This window comes from Erinaceus europaeus, chromosome 1 (assembly GCF_950295315.1).
Source record: "Erinaceus europaeus chromosome 1, mEriEur2.1, whole genome shotgun sequence".
Taxonomy (NCBI): domain Eukaryota; kingdom Metazoa; phylum Chordata; class Mammalia; order Eulipotyphla; family Erinaceidae; genus Erinaceus; species Erinaceus europaeus.
The window spans coordinates 191,386,283-191,408,847 of NC_080162.1; the positions used below are offsets into that span (position 1 = coordinate 191,386,283).

Genomic DNA, 22,565 nt, shown 5'->3' on the forward strand with positions numbered 1-22,565 from the left:
GGAGTAATGGAGAGGGGCGTATGTAGGTTGTACTATTGTCGCGAGTGGCTTGGAGGGCAAGAAAGGACTGGATCAGGAAGAAAAAGGGGGCAATTGTGTATAAATGTAGTCAGTTGTAGAGATGATGCTTGGCCCATGTCTACAACATTAGGGGAACTGTGGTGGCTTGCAGACTAAAGATTCAGAATGCTGGTGGAGGGAATAGAGTGGGTTTATAGCCCTGTTGACATGTATTCATAAATCAATATTAATCACTATTAAAATTTTAAAAAATGAAAAAAATTAAAACTCTACAGAGAGAGAGAAAGGCTGGGCCAGGTAGTTGTGATTAGAAGACATCATTAGCATATGGCAGACTGCATACAACATAACCTCAGAGTACTTGGAAGAACTCAAGATATTTAAGGAGACTACTGGTAGAGATAGCTCTCTTGCTGGCTCCTGCCCCTTCATTCTTGAATAGCTGGCTTGCATCCTTTCCTTTCTCCCTTTTCCTTCCTGTTCTCAACGCATATTCTCTTTTTCTCCTGGGACACACAAGTCATGGAAGCTGATGACTGGAGAATGGACTTACAGCTCAAAGTAACTCACCTTGTGTGTTAGCCACTTATGTTACTGTGGCTTTTAAGAACCTAATAAAATTGCCAATTTTATAACTTCTTTAAAAGAGCCTTTTTAATTTTTTTACTATATGGTGTCTGTCTGTCTGTCTGTCTGTCTGTCTCTCTCTCCACTTCTCTCTCTTTCCCAATGATAAGATTAGTACAGCAGTGGTTAAATCATTCATGAATAATGGTCTAACTCTCAATAACAACAAGATAACACAGTTTCATTTCTGGACACCTAATATATTGAGAACTGGTCTCATGGTATGTGACTCCATATTCTCAAAATGCTGGGAAGACAGAAAAACCGTTATTATCCACATCACCTTTATATACTTTAAAATGAAAAGGACTATTGCTAACCATAGATTTTCATGCTTTACTTCTAACAGGATTTGTCTCATTAGTTGATAAATTTAAGCTGATTAAAAGGTAAAGGAAAACAATGTCTGAAATAACAGGTCCATTAAGCAAGGAAATGAGAACCATAAAGAATACACAGGGTGTTAAACTATTTTATCTTTCACTGGACTTGTGAATTCTGTGGAAGATAACGCTGAGCTTGGTGAAATATATTCAAAATGAAAATTATTATAACAATAGATTTCTCCACTGAAAATTTTCTAGTTACGCTACAGTAAGTGTCATTTAATCATTCAAATAAAAATCTGTTCATGAGCACAATTGGTAGGTATCTCTCCACTTATAAATAATATAAGTCAGCATTACAGATGAGTCAATACAGAAAGAAGTAGTCTAAAACTATGATGCTTGCTAATTATTGAACTAATATAGCATTTCATGATTAAGTTAATTGCTTTAAAGTGACAAATTTAAAAGAAAGCTATGAATTATACTGTAGGACTGAAATATATATATATAGTACAAACTGATCTATAATATAAAGCAGTATTTCCTCAGTAAAATTGAGCTCAAAATACTTTTAAAATTTCACTTCAGACAAAAACAATAAATCATTGCTGAAATTAAGGGAGACATAAATAAATGAAAAGATATTCCATGTCTATCAGCTTGAAGACTTAATATTGCTAAATGTCACACTAACCAAAGTGTATTCAATGTAATCAATGATTCAATTGTAATCCCTATCAATTTTCATCAATACTTTTTGCACCAATAGAGAAAAATCCATCCTGGAATTCCTATATAAACTCAAAGGAACTTTTAGTCAAAACACTCTTGAAAAAAACATGAAAAACAACATTTATCATGGTTGCAAAACTCTATACAATGCCATGTTAACCAGAAACACGGTGGTACTAAGATAAAGACCAAAATGAAAATACAGCAGAACTCCAGAAATCAATGTTCATGTATATGATCAAATAATTTTCACTAGGGTTTCAATCTCATTCAATAAATAAAAAATATTCCTTTTAACAAACTGTGCTAGGGGAACTGGATATCCACATGGAAAAGCTTGAAGTTGGAACTGTACCTAACCCCACAAACAAAAGTTAACTAAAAATGTACTGAAAGTCTAAATGTTAAGAGCGAAAATAATAAAATTCTTAGAATGGCAAAAGTTTCATGATGTTGGGTTGTTAGCCAGATTATTTCTTGCATTTGACACCAAAGGTGTACAGTGAAACTTGTATTTCATTCCTCAAAAGAGACACACTTGAAGCTTTGTGACCTTAATACGACACTTTTAACAGAGTGAAATTATACCTATTGAATAAGAGATAATATTTCCAAATCAAATGCCTGACAAAGGATTAATATCTAAAATAGAGAAGTTTCAAAACAACAAAAACAAACAACCCAAATAAATGAGAACTGAGCCAAAGATTCTTTGAGGAATAGATATAACTAAATAATGACTCAATGGACAGATGACCTCACCAATGTACCCTGGAACCCCAACTCTCCAGAGCCCTGTCCCAGTAGGGAAAGATAGAGACAGGCTGGGAGTATGGATCGACCTGCCAACACCCATGTCCAGCAGAGAAGCAATTACAGAAGCCAGACAGTCCACCTTCAGCATCCCATGCTCCCAGAGGAATAAAGAATAAGAAAACTTCCAATGGAGGGGTTGGGATGTGGAAGTCTGGTGATGAAAATTGTGTAGAATTGTATCCCTCTTATCCAGTGGACTTGCCGTTCATTATTAAGTCAGTAAAAAATGATATATGCAAGTACCAATAAATACATAAAAAGTTTCTCAAAATTACTAACCAGTAGAAAAATGTAATTCAAAAATCACAAAGTAATAGTCCCTCACACATTAAAATGTCTGCTATATAAAATAACAGCAACAAAATAGAAAATAACAGCTTTTGACTAGAGTATGGAAGACATTATGACAATTATCAGAAAAGTTAGAAATAGATTAGCTTGTGATTCTACAGTTCTATACCAGACATTGCACAGAGGATGTATGGCAAGGCAGACACTCTTATCAGAAAAGCTATCTTCTGGCACCTGATATTTCATTTTATAGTGCATCTTTTTTTTTTTTCAGACCAGTTAAGGACATAAAAGTCCAAATGACCAGTTTGAAGCGAAGAGAGAGAATAACCAATATAGTACTTCAGCAAAATAGAAAGCTACATTTCATTTTCACGGGTGGGATGCTGCAATTTATCAAATTGTTAATCTTCAAAGATCCCATTCCTTTGCTAGTGAGCAGTCAAAATGGTTTAAATCTGTCCTGCTGTTCTTTGACTTTCCTGGAATTGAGTGCTTTTGTTTAAATCTCTAGTCACTGAAAGAGGACTGGTGCTTCTAGGTTTAGTGTTCTTTTGTAATGAGTGCTTCCTGAAAAACTATGCATGATATAGTGATTTTAAAAAATAAGAAGCAAAAAACAGGGGGGCAGGGTGTAGCACAGCAGGTTAAGCACACATGGTGAGAAAGAAGCAAGGCCTAGCTCAAGGATCCAGATTCCAGCCCCAGGCTCGCCACCTGCAGGGGGAGGTTGTTTGGCAAGCGGTGAAGCAGGTCTGTAGGTGTCTATCTTTCCCTCCCCCTCTCTGTCTTCTCCTCCTCTCTCCATTTCTCTCTGTCCTGTCCAACAACAACAGTAGCAGCAACAAGAACAACAATAATGGCAGGAACAACACCAACAACAATGGTAAATATATATATTACGACAGTATATATAATGACGGCTGCTGGGAGCAGTGGATTCATGATATAGGCACCAAGCCCCAGCGATAAACCCTGGAGGCAAAAAAAAAAAAAAGCCATTTCCAATATACATCTTAGTAGTTCAGCCCATCATTGTCAAATCAAGTCTAGTTTTAAATTAATGATACAAGGGTTATTTAGAGGGTGCTGGTGCATGGTGGTGGGGAAGGACTTGAACTGGGAGTGAGAATGCTTTGCAGACACATGCCATGGGGAGAGGAGAGACTATACTCATGTCTCAATAACTAGACTGTAAATTAGTGACCTCCTCCCAATAAAATGATTTGAAAAAATGCTGAGATATTACTTGATGTGATTTTAAAGTAGTTATATTAAACACACTCATAGTTCTTAAAATGTAGAAGGTCAGAATGAAACTGTCCATTTAGAGATCTGAAGTGGTTTAATGAGAAATTTTGGCTCCCTCTTTAATCATTTTTGTTGTTGAGATTTATTCTTTGAGGAGAGAGAGATCAGAGCACTGCTCTGACATTTGTGGTGCAGATCATTAAAATTTGGGCTTCTGTATTGCACCAAAGTAAAAGACTCTAAGATGGTGTGGAGGGTGAGAGTTCAGGTCCTGGAACATGATGGCAGAGGAAGACCTAGAGGGGGGTGAATTGTTATGTGGAAAACTGGGAAATGTTACACATGTACAGACTATTGTACTGTCCTGTTGACTCCTATAAAGAAATTTTAAAAATAAAATTAAAAAATAATAATAACCTGGGGTTTCAAGTATACATTTATTTATTTACACACTAGGCCTCTTTCCTGCTGCTTGATTCCCTTTTTAAAAGTAGACTTTACAAAAACACCAGCAGCAAGTCTAAAGACTCTCCACACACTCTCACCTGCCCAGCTCCCACATTAACATGCCAAATTAGTGCAGCTAACATGTCACAAGTCAAATTTATTACTAAATTGTAGTGCTTTAATTAAAAATCACTTCCAGTGCTGTACATTCTAGGAGTTGATAAATATTGAATGACAATATCATATAAAATAGTTTCATTGGGGCAGGGGTAGAGAGCATAAAGCTTATGCAAAGAAACTCTCACACCTGAGCCTCCAAAATCCCAGCTTCAATCCCACTGCACCACAATAAACCACAACTTAACTGTGCTCTGGTTAAACAACAAAAAAAAAGGTTTCCTTGTCCTAAAAATCCTCACACACTCTTCACGAATCTTTCCCTCCTCTGGTTCTCCCAGCCTCTGACTGTCATTGTCCTTTTCACTATGTGCATAGCTTTGATTATTCACAGTGTCAAGTAACTTTATAACCTCTTTGGACTGACTTCTTTCATTCTGAGATATGTATTTAAGGTCTCTGCTTTTAGAGGATTAATAGCACATTTATTTTTTTCAACTGAACGATAGTACATTACAAAGACCTGTCACAGTTTGTTTTTATTCACTGACCCTCTAATGGACTTCTTGGTCACGTCCAAGTGTTGGAATTTACTAGTAGAACTACCATAAGCATTTGTGTGCAGATTTTTGTATAGAAATGTTTAAACTTATTTAATAACGGACCAGATAGAGCAATTTTAGGATCATGTGGGAAGAATTTATTTAGTTTTGTAAGAACAACCCCCAGTGTGTCTATAGCTTCACTAAGTATTTATTTATTTTTGCCTCTATGGTTATCACCGGGGCTCAGTGCTTGCTAGCACTACAAATCCACTGCTCCTGGAGGCCATTTTTTCTTTTCATTTCATTTCTTTTTTTTTATTATTATTGAATAGGACAGAGAGAAATTGAGAGAGATGGGGAGACAAAGTGAGAGAGAAAAAGACGCTTATAGAACTGCTTCATGGCTCCTGAAGCAGACGACCCTGCCCGTGGGGAGCAGGCAGGGTCTGTATATAATTTTCACAGAAAATTATATACATTTCAAATAAGAAAACTCATCTCTTTATGACAGGATACCAATCATCAATGCAAAAAGGAATCATACCATTACCACTGCTGCACTATACCCAAATGGCCATAACACTGACTTCTTCCCTTTGCTTAACTTGGAAGACTTCTGAAACACACCTTTATAGCTTAGATAGGAGAAGCATAGCTACTCCTCGATTACCTGAGTTTAACTATCTTCTTAAAAATAGTTTTATTTATTATTTGTATGGTACGAGACAGACAAAAATTGGGAGGGAGGAGGAAGACAGAAACAGAGATAGAAAGACAGCTGCAGTACTGCTTTGTACCCGTGAAGCTCCCCCTTCCGCCCGCCCCCAGGCAGGATACTAGGGGGCTTGAACATGAGTCCTTGCACACTACTATAAAATGTGTGCTCTATCAGATATGCCATTATCCAGCCCAACTATCTGTAAAAATATTTCCTAGGGCCAGATGGTGGCACACCTGGTTAAGCACACATGTTATAATGCACAAGGGCCAGGGTTTGAGCGCCCAGTCCCACCTTGCAGGGGGACAGCTTTGTGTGTGGTGAAGCAGTGTGGCATGTGTCTTTCTTTTGCTCTGCCTATCTCTCCCTCTTCCCTCTCAATTTCTGGCTGTCTCTGTCCAATAAAGAAAGATAATTTAAAAAAATTAAAATTTTTTCCTTTACTAACTAAAATCCCATGAATAATTGGGTGGCATCAACAGAATTAAAATCACCTATCCTTACCATTTGCAACAGACTCTGCAAATCCCCATGGCTACCTTGGAAAGGGACAGGTCAACACCTGTGACAGATGGGTTCTGGGATGAATGTTCTATGAATAAATTTAATAGGAACCCCTCAATATGAAATAATATTCTTCACTGTGTTTACATTATAATTTGTGTTTGTAACTCAATCATGGAAATTGATTTCTCTAACAGATTTCTGTGAATTCCATTTTTGACAATATTTTCCAATCTAGCTTCTTTTTAAAAAACTGTAATACACAGTTAAGCAGTTGTTGTTGCTCAGAAGGCATGTGTTAAAAACAGATTTTCTATCCTTCAGAGAAAAACCCAGAGTTGTGTCCTATAAGATATTTGTGCCTCAAAAATCCACTAAATTTCCCTTTATGATCTATTTACACCAAACACCAGACTATTCTCTCCCAACTAAATGCCTATAAGTTCAGCCTGACTAGTGAAAACAGTAAGTCAGGCAAGCCATACAACCTGAAACAACATATATTAGAGTTTTCAAGTTTGAATCTCCTAAAGCAAGGATATTTTTGTGTTGAGGCATTCGTGGTAATAGATCCTTGTTATCTAAGAAGCTTACTAGCATCTAATACAGGAAAGAAAGCATTTTAAAAGTACCTGTTACAGAAATAAGCAGTGCTTTTTTTAAATATGAGCAATTATACTATTGTCCAAGACATAGTCATCAGAAAGGAACCTCATATGTACAAGCTTCTCTTCAACAAAAGACTGCCTACCTGGAAAGTTCCAAAGCCTACCTAATTTAAAAGCAAGGAACAGGAGATGGCAATTACTTGCCTCTTCTTCTAAGAGGCAAGTAATTGTGTGTGCAGGTTAGCATTGCAATTGGAGCCAGACAATGATCACTGGAAAGATACTCATTTTCCTAAGAACAGATTGGCTTCTGAAAAATGGAATTAAAGCGGCTCTAGCAGGAAAGCACAAAAATGTTCTTCTTATGGGGACTCTTTATGCTTCTTATTTGCTTAATGTAGGTGGGAACAGTGTGATGTGATTAGAGACTAAGATACTCAAGTCACACTGACTGCTATTGTTGCCAGACTAGGATTCTACCATATGTCTATGTCAGCAGGATAACCAGTTGTTAGAAGGGGGAACATTTTCTCAGTTGCTATTAAATAGAGAGTGAGCTAAAAGCTGTAAGCAAGTTAAACATTATTTTGTCTAGTTTTGTGTTACACATTCAATTCAATATTATATTAAATATGAAATATTCTAAGCCTACCCTTAACCTATGACCTCACTCTGAGTGCTTGGGAAGGAAGCTGAGAAATGTTTATACAGAAGGCAGATTTGGCCATAAAAGGATCCTTCATGTAAATTTTCATATATAGATCATTAAGACATAGTTCTGGAAAACGCTTGCTAAGATGATAGAAAAGCGCATAAATTGTGAGAGTGTGTTATAGATACCTTTCATGGGGAGATGAGAAACTGTACCCAGATGTCAACAGCTCTACTATAATCCATTATCTCTCCCAACTAAATCATAAACGAATAAATTTCTTAAACACACACTTATACTTTATTGCAGCCCTTTCTAAATGAAAAAAGATTGCTGTATTCCTCTCCTCTGTGTGCTACACACGTACTTCTTTTGTTAAGAGCAATGTCTCCTGTTCTTTGCACAGAGTATTCCTAATGAAAGCTTTCTGAATGAATAAGCAAAAGAAGAAAGGAATGAGTATGGAAATTCAGAATTATAGATCACCTGATATTAAACCTAATGGAGGTTTAATGCATTGTGTAGTCTCTAACTTTTCACAGAACCCAGGATATAATCCAATATCCATACACTTTTATGAAAGTGGACAGACATCTGGTAGCACAGTCTAAGAGAACAGACCTTTGCTTTTGGAGGGAAGGGGGAATTTTTGAGTAAAGTACGTAGAACTTTGTCAAAATAAATCCAAATCTTGTATTGCATTTAGTCTACTGAGTCTGTTACTTCCATCATCAATATTTCCTGTTTCCTTTTGAGCTTCTTACATTTAATACTAACTTTTTTTTCAAAGATGCTGACATTTATGCCTTGAGCAATTGTTCTTCTAAAGAACCATTATGACTTAAATCACAGGGAGGTTTGCAGGCTACTTGTACAGCAATCCTTGTCCTATCATTTTGCCTTAGCTTTCAAAAAAAAGGAAGAAAACTAAGAATGCTAAGTAAAATCCTGCAGTAAAATTTAGCATTGGTATTTCAAAGACAGATATATATATATATACATATATATATATGTGTTTGTGTGTGTGTATATATATATATATATAATTTACTTTGGCTTGTTCAAATGATGTGAATTAATTATACTCAATGTATAGAACTGATATCCTGAAGGGAATTCTCAACTCTTGGCTTAGTAAATAGCAAAAATTGAGTCTACACAGAATAGTGTTTCACAATAATTTCATGAGTTAATGCCATAATCCACAATTATTAGAAAGAAAGGGGAAGCACATGGTTCTTCTTTACTCATCTGACAACACCCTCCTCCTTATGCTCACTAACTACTGTTCTCCCCTCCTGAAACTGGGGCTAGAAAAACACGAGAACATCTGTTAGGAAGAATATAAATGCTCAGCTCTGAATCCTTAAGTTTCTCCTACTAAAAATTCTGGATATTGTAGTTCTTGCAAATACAAATCCAGAGAGTCCATAAAACGCAAATGTGATGGAACCCTGAGAAGTGAGTGATCTATATAAATTTTCCTCCTTTTTCTCTCCCAGAGTTGAGCTGATTGTATAAATGAGTGATGGAGTAGCTTAAAGCTGGATGCTTCGTCCAACCTACAGATGTCCAGAATCTGTAGTAGTCAATTACTTGCTTTCAAGATAGTTTGGGGATACATAACAATTCCTTTTCAAATTCCAGTAGATGTCTGAGCAGATTATTCAAATCTCCAAGAGTGAGACACAATAATATATATTTTACTATAAACAAATACCTCCTCCCCATTGGTTAATGATTTCTATAAGTAGACTTTCAACTGTGAATGATAAGATATTTATTTATTTATTTATTTTACCTCAGCACTGCTCAGCTCTGGCTTTTGGTGGTGGGGGGTTGAACTTGGGTCTTCGGAGCCACAGGCATGAGAGTCTCTTTGCATAACAATTATGCTATCTATCTACCCTCGCCCTAAGATTTTTATATAGGAATGAAGGTTCTATTGCCAATCCTTTTCACATACTTGCCTGTTACCCGTCCTCTGTTAATGGTGCCCTTCTTTTTACAGTGAACAGCTTATCACCTAGACTCAAACATTGTGAGATATATGTCTCTTGCTTCTCACTTGTGACCTGCAATTAACTGATTACTAAGTTCTGTTGGTTTTCTCTCCATTATGATATAGGAGGATGCTAAAAGAACTCTGTCAAGCAGGTTAGGCAGTAGCACAGTGAATTAAGCACACATGGCACGAAGAGCAAGGACCCCAGTTTGAGTCCCTAGCTCCCTAACTGCAGGGGGGTTACTTCACAAGCAGTGAAGCAGGTCTGCAGGTGTCTTCCCCTCCTCTCTCGATTTCTCTCTGTCCTATCCAACAATGACAGCAATAACAACAATAATAACAACAACAAGGAAAAATAAGGGCAACAAAAGGGAAAAAATAACCTCCAGGATCAGTGGATTCGTAGTGTAGGCACCGAGCCCCAGCGATAACCCTGAAAGCAGAAAGAAAAAGAAAAAGAAAAAGAAAAAAAAAAACTCTGTCAAGTAAATAAGCGTTTGAGATGTAGTTTATGTATACTTGCGGATAGTTCTAGAAAAATATTTCTGGATTAAAAGATATAATTGTAATGCAATCCTCATAAAAACTAGCATTTCCCACAAATCTCTAAGGAAACTACTTTTGGCTATAACTTCAACCTATCTAGCCAGTGAAATCTGCCCTAGCTTTTGGCTATAACTTCAACCTATCTAGCCAGTGAAATCTGCCCTAGCTTTTCATCCTAAACTATAGTTACTAACTACTCAATGTTAGATTTTCTATGTTCTCCTGACCTGTTGTATATGTAGTGTTGTGTGTTTGAGGGAATGGCATCTCCAGATACTAAAATCTCTTCTGCATCTTAGCTGTTGGGCACAGGCAAAAGTTAGTAAAGTCATAGGACCCTTGGAATATACCTAAAAGAGACCTACTAGCTTTTTCCAGAACAAAGACCCCAAACTCTGTTATATTCTTGCCTTTAGGTTCCTGATTATTAAACAATTTGTTCTACTATATTATCTTTTAATTTTTTGTTATCTTTATTTATTTATTGGAAAGAGACAACCAGAAATTGAGAGGGACTGGGGTGACAGAGAGGAAGAAAGACAGAGAGACACCTGCAGCCCTGCTTCACCACTCATGAACCTTTCACCCTGCAGATGGGAGGCAGGGGCTCGAACCTAAGTCCTTGCACACTGTAACAGATGCATTCAACCAGGTGCACCACCACCCGGCTCCACTTTATTATCTTAAAGCTTTTTTCAGCCACCATTCAGGATGCTACCATGATGCCAATCTGACTTCCCCAGGCAGACGACCTCACCAAAGTACCCTGGAACTCCACTTCTCTGGAGCCCTGCCCCACTAGGGAAAGACAGAAACAGGCTGGGAGTATGGATGGACCTGCCAAAACCCATGTCCAGCAGAGAAGCAATTACAAGACAGACTTTCCACCTTCTGCACCCCATAATGATCCTGGGTCCATGCTTCCCGAGAATAGGAAAGCTATGGAACTCTGGCGGTGGAAATTGTGTGGAATTGTACCCCTCTTATCCTACGGTCTTAATGATATTTTTTATTTTATAAATAAATTTTTTAAAAGCTGAACTAAAAAGAAATCTCAGTGAGTTCTAACTAACTCTACCTGTTCTATGTTATACCACAACTCTAACATAACCTCCTTCCTCAATTTAAATTCAGTCTAGAAAATTCTGCTATAAAACCTAGAACCACTCTCCAGTCCCAGAATAATTCAACTAGAAGTGCTATCTATTCTTGTCTACAAAACACTTGTATAATTCACATATTATATTTCATAAGCTGCCTAGAATGTTGCCTTGTATTTCCCAGAAATTTAATAACACAACAATTAGAGGCCAAGACGTAAATGTTTTTGCAGCCATGCAAAATTCAAAATAGTGACTGCATACAAAATAAGTGTAATACTTACTTCACTCTCCATGGAGAAAATGCTATTTGTTACTTCTACGATGATTAGGCCAAGCAACATTTTTAAATGGAATCAGCACAGTAGGTGGCCACATTTCCCCAAGCTCCATGAATCTTCTTGACAACTGTCCTGTAAATTAACATTTCCTCAACAAAGAGATACTGGAGCTTGGAAAGAGTGGAAAAGCAATAAAACAGAATCATAAGCAGAATGGTTAGTGTGTCCTGAGGAGAAGCCAAAAGGCCAGTGGCCTAAGATCTCCTGGGCAACAGCAGATCCTCAAGAACTGACCATACGGTCTAAATGTGAGTGTGTTACAGTAGTGAATCATTTTTCAGGAGGAATTCAAGTAAGCTAAATTCTCAAAAAATCAAAGTAGTAGATGGGAATAAAATTTGACTCCTCAAGAGTAACGTAAGAAATTAAACTGTTGGGAGTTGGGCTGTAGCACAGCGGGTTAAGCATGTAAGGATCCCGATTCGAGCCCCCAGACTCCCACTTGCAGGGGAGTCCCTTCACAGGCGGTGAAGCAGGTCTGCAGGTGTCTGTCTTTCTCTCCCCCTCTCTGTCTTCCCCTCCTCTCTCCATTTCTCTCTGTCCTAGCCAACAACGACAACAACAATAACAACAACAAGGGCAACAAAAGGAAATAAATAAATAAATAAATAAATAAATAAATAAATAAATAAATAAAAAGGGAGGGTTAAACTGTTGCAGAACTGATGGGGTTACGACCAGCTCAGTTTTTGCCTATGGAGTCACATACCTGGGTGTCAAATACGAAGGGTAATATTGCTCATCCTGTGCTGGGATCAGAACCAATGGTGTTTGCTATCTGATTTGAACAAATTACAGCATTAGACAAATGGATGACTGGTGGGTCTGTCTTCTCAGTGGTCACTCATCATGAAAACGATATTCTATCACGGGCTCTTGGCCAATCCTATCACCCTTCACATGATCAGTTATTGAATAATTAATGTCAAAATTTTCACTTTCCCTCTTACTTCCCCATGTTTTAAGCCCTATTCCCTGCCTCTAATGACCAATAACACCTTTTTTCGCCTTAACAATATGTCATCGAGTAATATTCTCTGTCTCATATGAAACTTCCTAGCTCTCAGATGTAATAGATAAACTAACCTTTTAATTAGTCATCTGGTGATACATTTTCAGAAAAAAAACTCAAAGTCAGTGAACACTTTGTGAAGATAAGCGCTATGTGTTTATCCTAGCTTATAAATACATTCTTCTACACAAAGGTTTTTAAGGCTTATGGTGTTTACAATGCTCTCTTATCAAAATCGTCAGGGGTGAGGGCTAGAGAGAACCAGAGTGTCTCTCTAAAATGCAGAAAATCAAACTTAAGATTTCATGCTTGAGAGTCCAATGATTTATCCACTGTGTCTCCCTATGGGTTGTTCTGCATCAATTTTGGATACATTATAGAACTTTACTAATTCAAATTCTGAAGTTGTATTTCAGCTGATAACCTGTAACCATTAAAGCCCTTAAGTAAAATATTCTTCAAGTACTGTCCCCCCCAAAAAAAAAAATCAACAATAGTTAAAACAGTAGTAAACATGACTATAATTCCCGGGTTGAAAGATAAAGAAAATATTTGTCACTTTTTATATAATCAAGGGCCAACTTGCCATGGAAAAATACAATACTAACAACAGCCACTATCTCTAGAGACAGTATTCTATGACAGGCAACATTTCCTTTACATAGCTTACTTCTGATCCTTGAAGCCCAGAGTAACCCTCACTTTACACATAAAGTTGCTGACTGATACATGGTCACGGAGTTAAAAAGATTTGGAACAGAGAATTGATCTCATTTTCATCATCACTCTATATTGTTCTTACTCTTTCCACTATATCTGAGACTTTTTTCCAGAGCAAGATTGGATCCACCCCAAAACAGATTCTCTCTGATTCTGGAGTACTTACTGCTAACCTATGAATATTATCCAGGATATCCAGAAGCTAAGGACATGATCACAGCAGGATACTGTCATTCTCATCAAGTTAAAATTGAGGCAAATACTTTTGTGGTACTTAAAACTCCTGGCACGTGAAACAATTTAATCCCAGAATTAGCACATTAGTAAATCATAGAATTGTTCCTGGAGTGTTTAAGTACTCAGTTCAGGACACAGGTGATTTAGCAACAGGAAAGATTAGTCTCTTACCTGCAAATTCTCAATAGCTTCATCTTTTTAATTCTATTTGCACATTTACATTCCAGCACTAACCTATTAAGTGTCTATGATGCTAGGCTAATCAGCCTTGAAAATTAAATTATGCATTAGAAAATAGTTTCTTCGTCACAGAATTAGCACTGAGTGAAGTGGAATTCCACAGAAAAGCAATTCCATCAAGGTATACCAACTTTCTCCGATCCCTGACTGACCCTGGAAGAGTTCTAATAAACTACTGTATCAATTCACTTCCTCCTGAACAATGTGCTTATGGTTAAGAGTCCTTTATGGGTCTTGTCAGATAGGCAACACATCAGCAGTGCATTTTCATATAGTCCTCTAGGGTGCACCCCTGCAAATGCCTATACTAGCATGCTTATGTTTCAAGAGCTAAATGGCCACACCACTGGAGTGACTACTCTCTGGATTTCTGTACAAACACAGAAAGGGTGACTGAGAGATCTCAGAATGAAGAACTGACCATTATAGCTGCTCACCTTTCCTGAGGCTCCAGCCACAGACCTTGGAATCAGGAATTGGCCATTACAGTCCCTGAAATTCAATATTAAACAAGATTTGACTAACTCACAGCAACTACAAAATTGGGTCTATGGCAGCCCCTCTCAGACTCTGGCCAGTTGCCCCACAATGAATGAATTCATATATGAGTGTATGTATGCCTGAATGCATGGATGACTGTGTATATGAATGGATGCATGTACAGATTATGTATGTGTGTACGTACATGTGACTGTATGTATTTGGGGATTTTTTTGCCTCCAGGGTTATTGCTGGGGCTCAGTGCCTGCACTATGAATCCACTGCTCATGGAGGCTATTTTTTTCCTTTTGTTGTCCTTGTTGTTTATTGTCATTGTTATTATTGTTGTTGTTGTTGTCATTGCTATCGTTGTTGTTAGATAGGACAGAGAGAAACCGAGAGAGGAGGGGGATACTGAGAGGAGGAGAGAAAGACAAACACCTGCAGACCTGCTTCACTGCTTGTGAAGTGGCCCACCTGAAGGTGGGGAGCTGGGGCCTCCAACAGCAATTCTTAAGCGGGTCCTTGCGCTTTACAACACGTGCACTTAACGCACTGCACTACCACCTGACCCCCATGTATTTGTTTTTAAGAGAGAAACCCAGAGACAGACCAAAATGCCCTACATCCCTATTGCTCAGTTGCCATTTTTTTTCCTTGTGGAATTTTCTTTCTATGTGTAAAATATTTTCAATTTAATGAAGTTTCCTTTATTTAATCATGGTTTAGTTTCACTTGCCCATAGAGCTGAGTCTTCAAACCTATCTTTGATGTTAAGGTTTTGATATGTGTCTTATGTTTTCTCATATTATATACTTTGTAGTTTCTGGTCTAACTTCTTAAGAAAATAGTTTTTGTTACATTTAGAAAACTACCCTGGGGCTTAGCTCACTTAAGTCAGTCACCTGCTTTGCCATAAATGCAACCCAGGTCGGGGTCTGAGCGCCACTGTGCTGAAGGCCACTTCTGTGCTGCAGGCTCCTCCTCTCCACCTCCTCTGTTCAATGTCTGAAAAAGTCAGCCCAGAATAGTGAAGCCCCAAAGACGACCCTAAAATCAAAATATTTTGAATTTTAAAAATTGGCTATTAAAGTTCGTCCGTATCTGTGATCTTGGGAGGACTAATGCAGTTTCAAATGGAGGGGACTAGGGCACTGAACTCTGATGGTAGGAGATTTGTGGAACTACACCCCTATTATCTCATAATTTTGTAAATCAATATTAGATCACCAATAAAAAATAAAAATAAATAAAACTGGCTACTAAATTATTAAATACTGCCTGGAAAATTATGCCTATAGACTTGTACCAACTTTAACAGTCTGTATTATGTTGTACTATAGGCATTTTCAATTATGCAATAACAATCTCAAGGCATTTTGAGTTTTATGGACTGTATTTCTTCTATTAGGAATATTTTCAAAATGTACTTTTAAAAATCATACTAACCCTACAGCTTAGACTTTGAAGTTATATTCTTTTCCAAGTTCACATGAGTTGATTCTTGCCTCTCGTGTTTTATATCCAATTTGAAGGAAAACAATAAAGTGAAGTGACTGTTAGATCTAATGAAAGGATCTATAATTTCCTTTGCCCACAACAGCAAAGCCACACTATATATAGAAACAAACATGGAAAGAGACCTGAGTCTCACAGTGAGAGATGAAAGCTTTGATCCAGGTAGCAAGAACACTGAAAGAAGCCTTCCCCCCCAAGGGAAAAAAAAAAAATTAAAGCCATTCAATGACACAAGGAAGCACCATTGAGAAGAGATCTCCAAGGGAGGCCAGGAAGTGGCACATCAGGTTAAGCATCCATATCACCATGCCTAAAGACCCCCACACTCCATCTACAAGGAGATCGCTTCATTAGCAGTGTGGGGGGTTCTAGTGCAGACACCGAACCCTGGTGGAAAAAAAGGAGAGATCACTAAGGTATAGCACTTTATTCTAGCATGGAGGGAACAGGCATGTTACAATTTCATGCCTCCAGCTTTTTTAACAATAGGAAATTTTAAGTCTGCTGGGACATGTGGCAGCCTTTCTGGTAACTGAAATAGCTTCTCTAATACAGCCTGGACATAGGAAACCACATTGGAAGTCAGTTTCCAGCGGGGCTACGGAGCAGCAGCAGCTGTGTTTCTTTTCTCTCCTCTCTCCCGGGTCAACTAGGAATACCAAAGGAGACCATCTGGGACTGCAACAAGACAGGACTAGAACAACTACAGGAACCCACCAAATCGCCAGTGAGTGCAAACACCTGTGGCTCATGGACAGAAAGGAGCCTAGGAAGAGATTAAGTGGCTGGTAACAGTCAGGCAGTTTACCAGTTGAGATGCCACCTCCAGTCTGTTTCACCAACGAAAAGACAGCTGAAGGGAGGAGAGGACTCCCCTAAGACTCGCCAAATGCAACTGTGAGTGTCCATTGCTACTGCCCTCAGAATCTGGAAGTTGGAGGGGGGAGGGGGTTGGCCCTGTGCTGACACCAGAAGACAAAAAACTAACCAGAAAACTCAGGAGAAGTGGCCTAGTGGTGGGGCTGTGAGAGTCTCTTTGCATAACCACTGGAATTCAGTTTCCATAGTAGCAGATGCTCCGGATGGAGTCTAGCAAGGCTCCTTTGCTGATTTATAGTCAGCCAGTTCCTGTTGCCTTCCATTCTTTAGAGCATCTGCAACCTCAAACCAGACTGGCTCAACCTCAATGCTAAGACCTCACCCAGACACTTATTTTGAGAGCCTTATGACCTTACAACCACTTATCAGAAATGCTCTACTCAATTTATCAATCGGATTTGAAGGAGTGCTGAAGAGTTTTTCAAACAACAGCTTAAGTGATTTACTGCCACCACAGCAGTCCCTTGAAAAAATACTAATGGAACTTTTTTATAGAAAAGGAAAGTTCTGGATGATTGTATTCATATGGGATAAAATATGGAAACGAGCAAAGTCATATAAAGACAAGCCTTTCAACTCTTTGAGTGAAGAACTACAGTTTCCAAACAAATTGGCAATCCCTAAAACTCAAAATGTTTTGACAGTGATTATATAGTTTTTTTATTTTAATATTTATTTTTTATTCCCTTTTGTTGTCCTTGTTGTTTTGTTGTTGTACTTATTATTGTTGTAATTACTAACGTCGTCCTTTTTAAATAGGACAGAAAGAAATGGAGAGAGGAGGAGAAGACAGGAGGAGAGAAAGACACCTGTAGACCGGCTTCACCACTTGTGAAGCAACTCTCCTGTAGGTGGGGAGCTGGAGACTCATACTGGTATCCTTATGCTGGTCCTTGTGCTTTGTGCCACCTGCGCTTAACCCACTGCACTATTGCCCGACTCCCATGATTGTACAATTTAAAATGCTTAGAGTAAAAGATAATATAGACTGCTGAAGTGGTACAGGTCTACAGAACTAATTTTCCAGGCAATATTTAATAATTAATAATCAATGTTTTTTTTATTTTTTAGTGATTAAATATGGATTTACAAAATTATAAGATAACAGAGGTATAGTTCTACACCTTTCCCACCACCAGACTTCACTGGAAACTGCATTAGTTCTCCCAAGATTACATATGGGTTGACCTCAACAGTCAATTTTTAAATTCATAATATTTTAATTTTAGGGTAATCTTTGGGGCTTCACTCCTCTGGGTGGGCCTCTTTAAGGATAGAGAGACCAGGAGGAGAGGAAAAACCTACAACCCAGAAGCTGCCATCAAAATTATTATAAAGCACTGAATCGGCAATGTTATTTTTTGTTATGTCAATTATATTTTCTCCTTGGAGTATGTAAATTTATCACATTAAGCTATAACCTCAAAAAAAGGCCCTCATTTTAAGTCAATTATTTCTGCAATTACCATCATATGCTCTAAATAAAGCTTACTTGGGAACCCTTAGTATAGTTAGTTGCTTGTAAATACCTTTTTGGGTGAGATAAGTGTTGGGAAAGCTTGTGAGAGGCAGGAAATAAATGCACTAGAACCTGAATCTTCAGTCATGGACTGCTTTTAAAATGTCCTGTGGTAACTTCAGCAAATTAGAACTGGCAGTTTTGCTCACACAATGGAGCACTTCCACAGTTATATAAGCTTATCCAGGGTCATTCAACAGTGTCACACATTTCCTTTCACATTTCCCACACATTTCCCTTTCACAGAATTACTGACCAAAGAGTATAGTTTTTTTTTTTTCAAGGAAAACAGTAAATCAACCACCAGAGAATAAATTGTCCCTACTTTGAATTTCATGCACTGGTTTTTAATAGACCCAAATAATTCAAACCACGGCCAGAGTACAAAAATCTTTTCATTGTAAGTTTATCCTACTCACACCAGTTTAGGCATGGAACTCAAGTGATTCCCAGTGAGAACTTGTTAAGATGCCATGTAAGCTATTTTCTTCAGAGGTACAAGCAGGAGTCTAAACCTTTTATTGTACCTCCATTATGATGGAACCTTGGGGCTGGTAGGTAAACAGAAAGCTTTTGACAGAGATATTCTAAACAACATTCTAGGGATCCAGACAGTGACACACCCTGTTGAACACACAGGCTATAATGCACAAGGACCAGAGTCTCAGGCCCCAGTCTCCATCTGCAGTGAGAAATTTATATATACTGGGCAGTGAAGCAGATCTGCTGGTGCTTCTTTTTCTCCTTCTCTATACCCCCCCCAACCCCTCTTGAATTCTCTGTATCTATCCAACAAATAATAAATAAATAAAATACTTTAAAATTAACATTCCATTATGATCAGATTATTCTACCATGGTTACCCCCTCCATGTGTATGTTTACTAAGAAGAAACTGAATTTTCTCATGGGTTCTCTGGAGATAGTGGTTTTCATTTCTGAAAACTGTACATGATATCAAGCATACATCTTCACTCAGTACATGCTCATTGCCCAATTTATTCTTTTAAGATCTATTTTATTTATTGCACTTGAGAGAATGCACATGAGGTAGAGAGAAGAAGATACAGAGGCAAACCAGAGCACCACTCCAGTACATCTAGTGGATGGGGATCAAACTGAGAACGTCAGGCATGAAAGTTTAGTGCTCGGCCAGGTTAGCCATCTCTCCAGCCTCACTATAGCTTTTTCTTTTTCTTTTTTTTTTCCCACCAGAGCACTGGCTTATGGTGATTCAGGGGATTGAACCTGGGACTTCTGAGCCTCAAGCATGGAAGTCTTTCTGCATAACCATTATGCTACCCTATCCCCAACCAGATGGATATATATATATCCCACTATAGATTTTCTATGTGCCCAGCATTGTGGCAAAAGCCAAAAATCACTCTGAATCTTCTGGGGGACATACTTCCATTCTTAATTGTCACTACCTTGAACTAGCCTAGCCTATAACTCTAACAAAGTATAATTCCAATAAAGTGATAAAAAATCAAATTATATTATTAAAAATGAAATTAAGTTAATGTTTACAGGTCTTGTTACTAATACAGGGCAACATCTAAATGGACTGAAGTCTTATTATAGCAGATCTAGGGCCCAAAACAGGAAAGTTAAAGGTTCTTGCGTGGGAGAGGGGGCTGTGGGGGTTCTCGGGGATCTAGTGCCCTGTGAGGGGTGACAATTCGGTGGAAGGTGAGGTGAACTGACACTTACCTTTGAGAAATGTTCATTTGTGCCCCTGAGACAACAAGGCTGTGAATCAACATTTGTTCTATAAAGTGAAGTTGAGGGAGTCAGGCGGTAGTGCAGTGGGTTAAGCGCACGTGGCGCAAAGCTCAAAGGCCAGCATGAGGATCCCGGTTCGAGCCCCCGGCAACCCACCTGCAGGGGAGTCGCTTCACAGGAGGTGAAGCAGGTCTGCAGGTGTCTATCTTTCTCTCCCCCTCTGTCTTCCCCTCCTCTCTCCATTTCTCTCTGTTCTGTCCAACAATGACGACATCAATAACAACAACAACAATGATAACTACAACAATAATAAAAATAAGGGCAACAAAAAGGAAATAAATAAATAAATATTAAAGTGAAGTTGAGAAATAAAAGCAAAATGAGAGAGAAACATAATTCTTATGTAATAGGATGTTGGATAGTATGCCAGCTCCCCCTGGCTTCTTCTTAACCATATGCCTATATAGGGATAGATTTAATCCCATTCAAAGCTTTGGTCTATTTACATAAATCACTTTTACATTTACATAAAGCACCACACTCCCTCCAGGACATTGGTTTAGTGGTAGAATTCTCACCTGCTCCACCCCCTCTCCTTGTCACACCCTGATCTTCCACCAGTCACTTTTCGCTCCACCCTCTCTATATCACATCCTGTTTCCCCCTACTTGGAGTGTATAAAAACAGCTGCTCTTCTGATTAAAGACACTTGGAAATTGCTTTCTGGCTCTGAGGGTTCCAGAGTGTATCTCCTGTGAAGTTAGTGCGGCACGAGTTCCTGATCCCTCTCCCACGCAGCAGCCTAGATCGGCTCCAGTTGAGTTCTCTCCAACCCAGAGAACACTAGCTCGGGAAGAAGTACCCTCAGGCTATCCCGGCAATAGAATTTCTTTGATTTTTCTGTATAATCCCTAGAAAGAATGCATATTCCTTGAAATCCTGACCTGCAGGTGTTTGTTTTTGTTTTGTTTGTTTTTTTATTTTAAAAAAAAAGATCACACATTGGGAAAAGAAAAGTTAGAAACCCAGTGGAGGTAAGAAGGTAAGAAGAAAGGATGCCTTTTATTCGTGTGGTTTATAAGACTAAAAGAGACTAATCAGCAGGAAAAGAAAAAGCTTTCTCCTTCTGATGAATAGGTAACCCACATGAATGCCCCTGGTTAGCCATTTGGCAAACCTGAAATAGAAAATACTGCCAAGTCATGGCTCAGTGAATAGTTTCATTTAAGTATTCTGAACATGTCAAGGGGACAGTTCTATATGAACATGTTTTTATTCACCTTGGAAACCTTGCAGGATATTAGCAAAGTAAGACCACTTAGACTGAGCTAAGAGTGTATTGAGGCTCCTGGATGAGAGGCTACAGTGGCACACGTTGGAATTAAACAATATATCAGCTGGGGGTGAGGCAGTGGTACATAGTGTCAAGTGCAAAGACATGCATACAGATCCACATTCCAGCTCCCCACTCCCCATCTGCAGGGAGGTTCCTTCACAAGCAGTGGAGGGAATTGTGAGGATAGGTAGAGCATGGAGGGACCCTCCCATTGAAAGATGGGTGCCTGAGGGGCACGAGCATCCTACCAGTCTCTCTCTACTAAGGGGTTGAGCAAGGAAGGACACAGCCTCCAGGATCTGCCCCACCTATTAGCCTCCCTACCTCAATAGCCCACCCCCTTGTTATCTAATATCATTGTTCTGCTCTATCAAACAGTAATTGAAGGTTCCCTCCCTCCTTCCCCATCCCTTCTGTTCCTTTTAACATACCTGATCCATCTTCTTTCTGCCCTCAGGACCCCCCTCTGGATGCTGGTTATTGATAACCTTGCTTCCTCGTTCCTTTAACCATTCTGACCCTCCTCTGACCCCTTGCCTCTCTGACCATATATGGAATATACATGTTCTTTTCTCCTGCGACCCCTTAAAAACCCTGCTTTGCTGCTCAATAAACGGATTGTTCTTAAACACAGTCTCCAGGTCATCTTATGTCACATCACTAGGAATGGACACTTAAGAGACTCCCGGAAAGATACACCCCTGCTGCCTCAGGTCATGTTCTCCTAAGCAGCTGCTTCTGGTGCACAACAGAAACAGCCATGCCGGGAGTCTGTGCCTGAGAGAGGCATCCCATCCCCACACAACAGCCTGGCAGCTCCCCAACCACAGGGAGGTCCCTTTACAAGCAGTGGAGCAGTTCTGCCAAGTGTCTTTCTTTCGCCCTATCTTCCCCTCCCCTCTCAATTTCTCTGTCCTATTCAATAAAATGGGCGTGGGTGGGAATGACCTCCAGGAGCAGTGGATTTGTAGTGCTGGCACCAAGTCCCAACTATAACTCAGAAGGAAAATAAATAAATAAATAAATAATATATATATATATATATATATATATATATATATATATATATATATACACACACACATATATATATATGCCATAGTTCACATTGATAGGGTAAACAGTTATGGCATTTATATATTTTCCTCATATTTTGGAGCTACTCTCTACCTTAATCCAGCTTTCTAGCCCTATTCTTAACTCTGATACTGTCTTCCCAGCCAATAGTTTTTAGTCTACCTACCTATTAG

The 22,565-nt window shown here is 38.7% G+C and overlaps 1 protein-coding gene and 1 long non-coding RNA gene across 2 annotated transcripts in view; both read right to left on the bottom strand.

Annotated features, from left to right (window-relative positions):
- LOC132542067 (uncharacterized) overlaps nt 1-16,173 on the bottom strand; it is a 38,542-nt gene extending 22,369 nt beyond the window's left edge. The window contains exons 1-2 of the long non-coding RNA XR_009553213.1: nt 15,245-16,173; nt 11,594-11,722 (exon numbers count right to left, since the gene is read on the bottom strand). This is a non-coding gene — a long non-coding RNA (uncharacterized LOC132542067). The remainder of the gene's footprint in view (nt 1-11,593; nt 11,723-15,244) is intronic.
- Nucleotides 16,174-19,689: 3,516 nt separating this feature from the next.
- LOC132541450 (echinoderm microtubule-associated protein-like 3) overlaps nt 19,690-22,565 on the bottom strand; it is a 72,926-nt gene continuing 70,050 nt past the window's right edge. Inside the window, exon 3 of the mRNA XM_060202345.1 lies at nt 19,690-20,025. Coding sequence (XP_060058328.1) covers nt 19,964-20,025 — 62 coding nt within the window. The 3' untranslated portion in view covers nt 19,690-19,963. The remainder of the gene's footprint in view (nt 20,026-22,565) is intronic.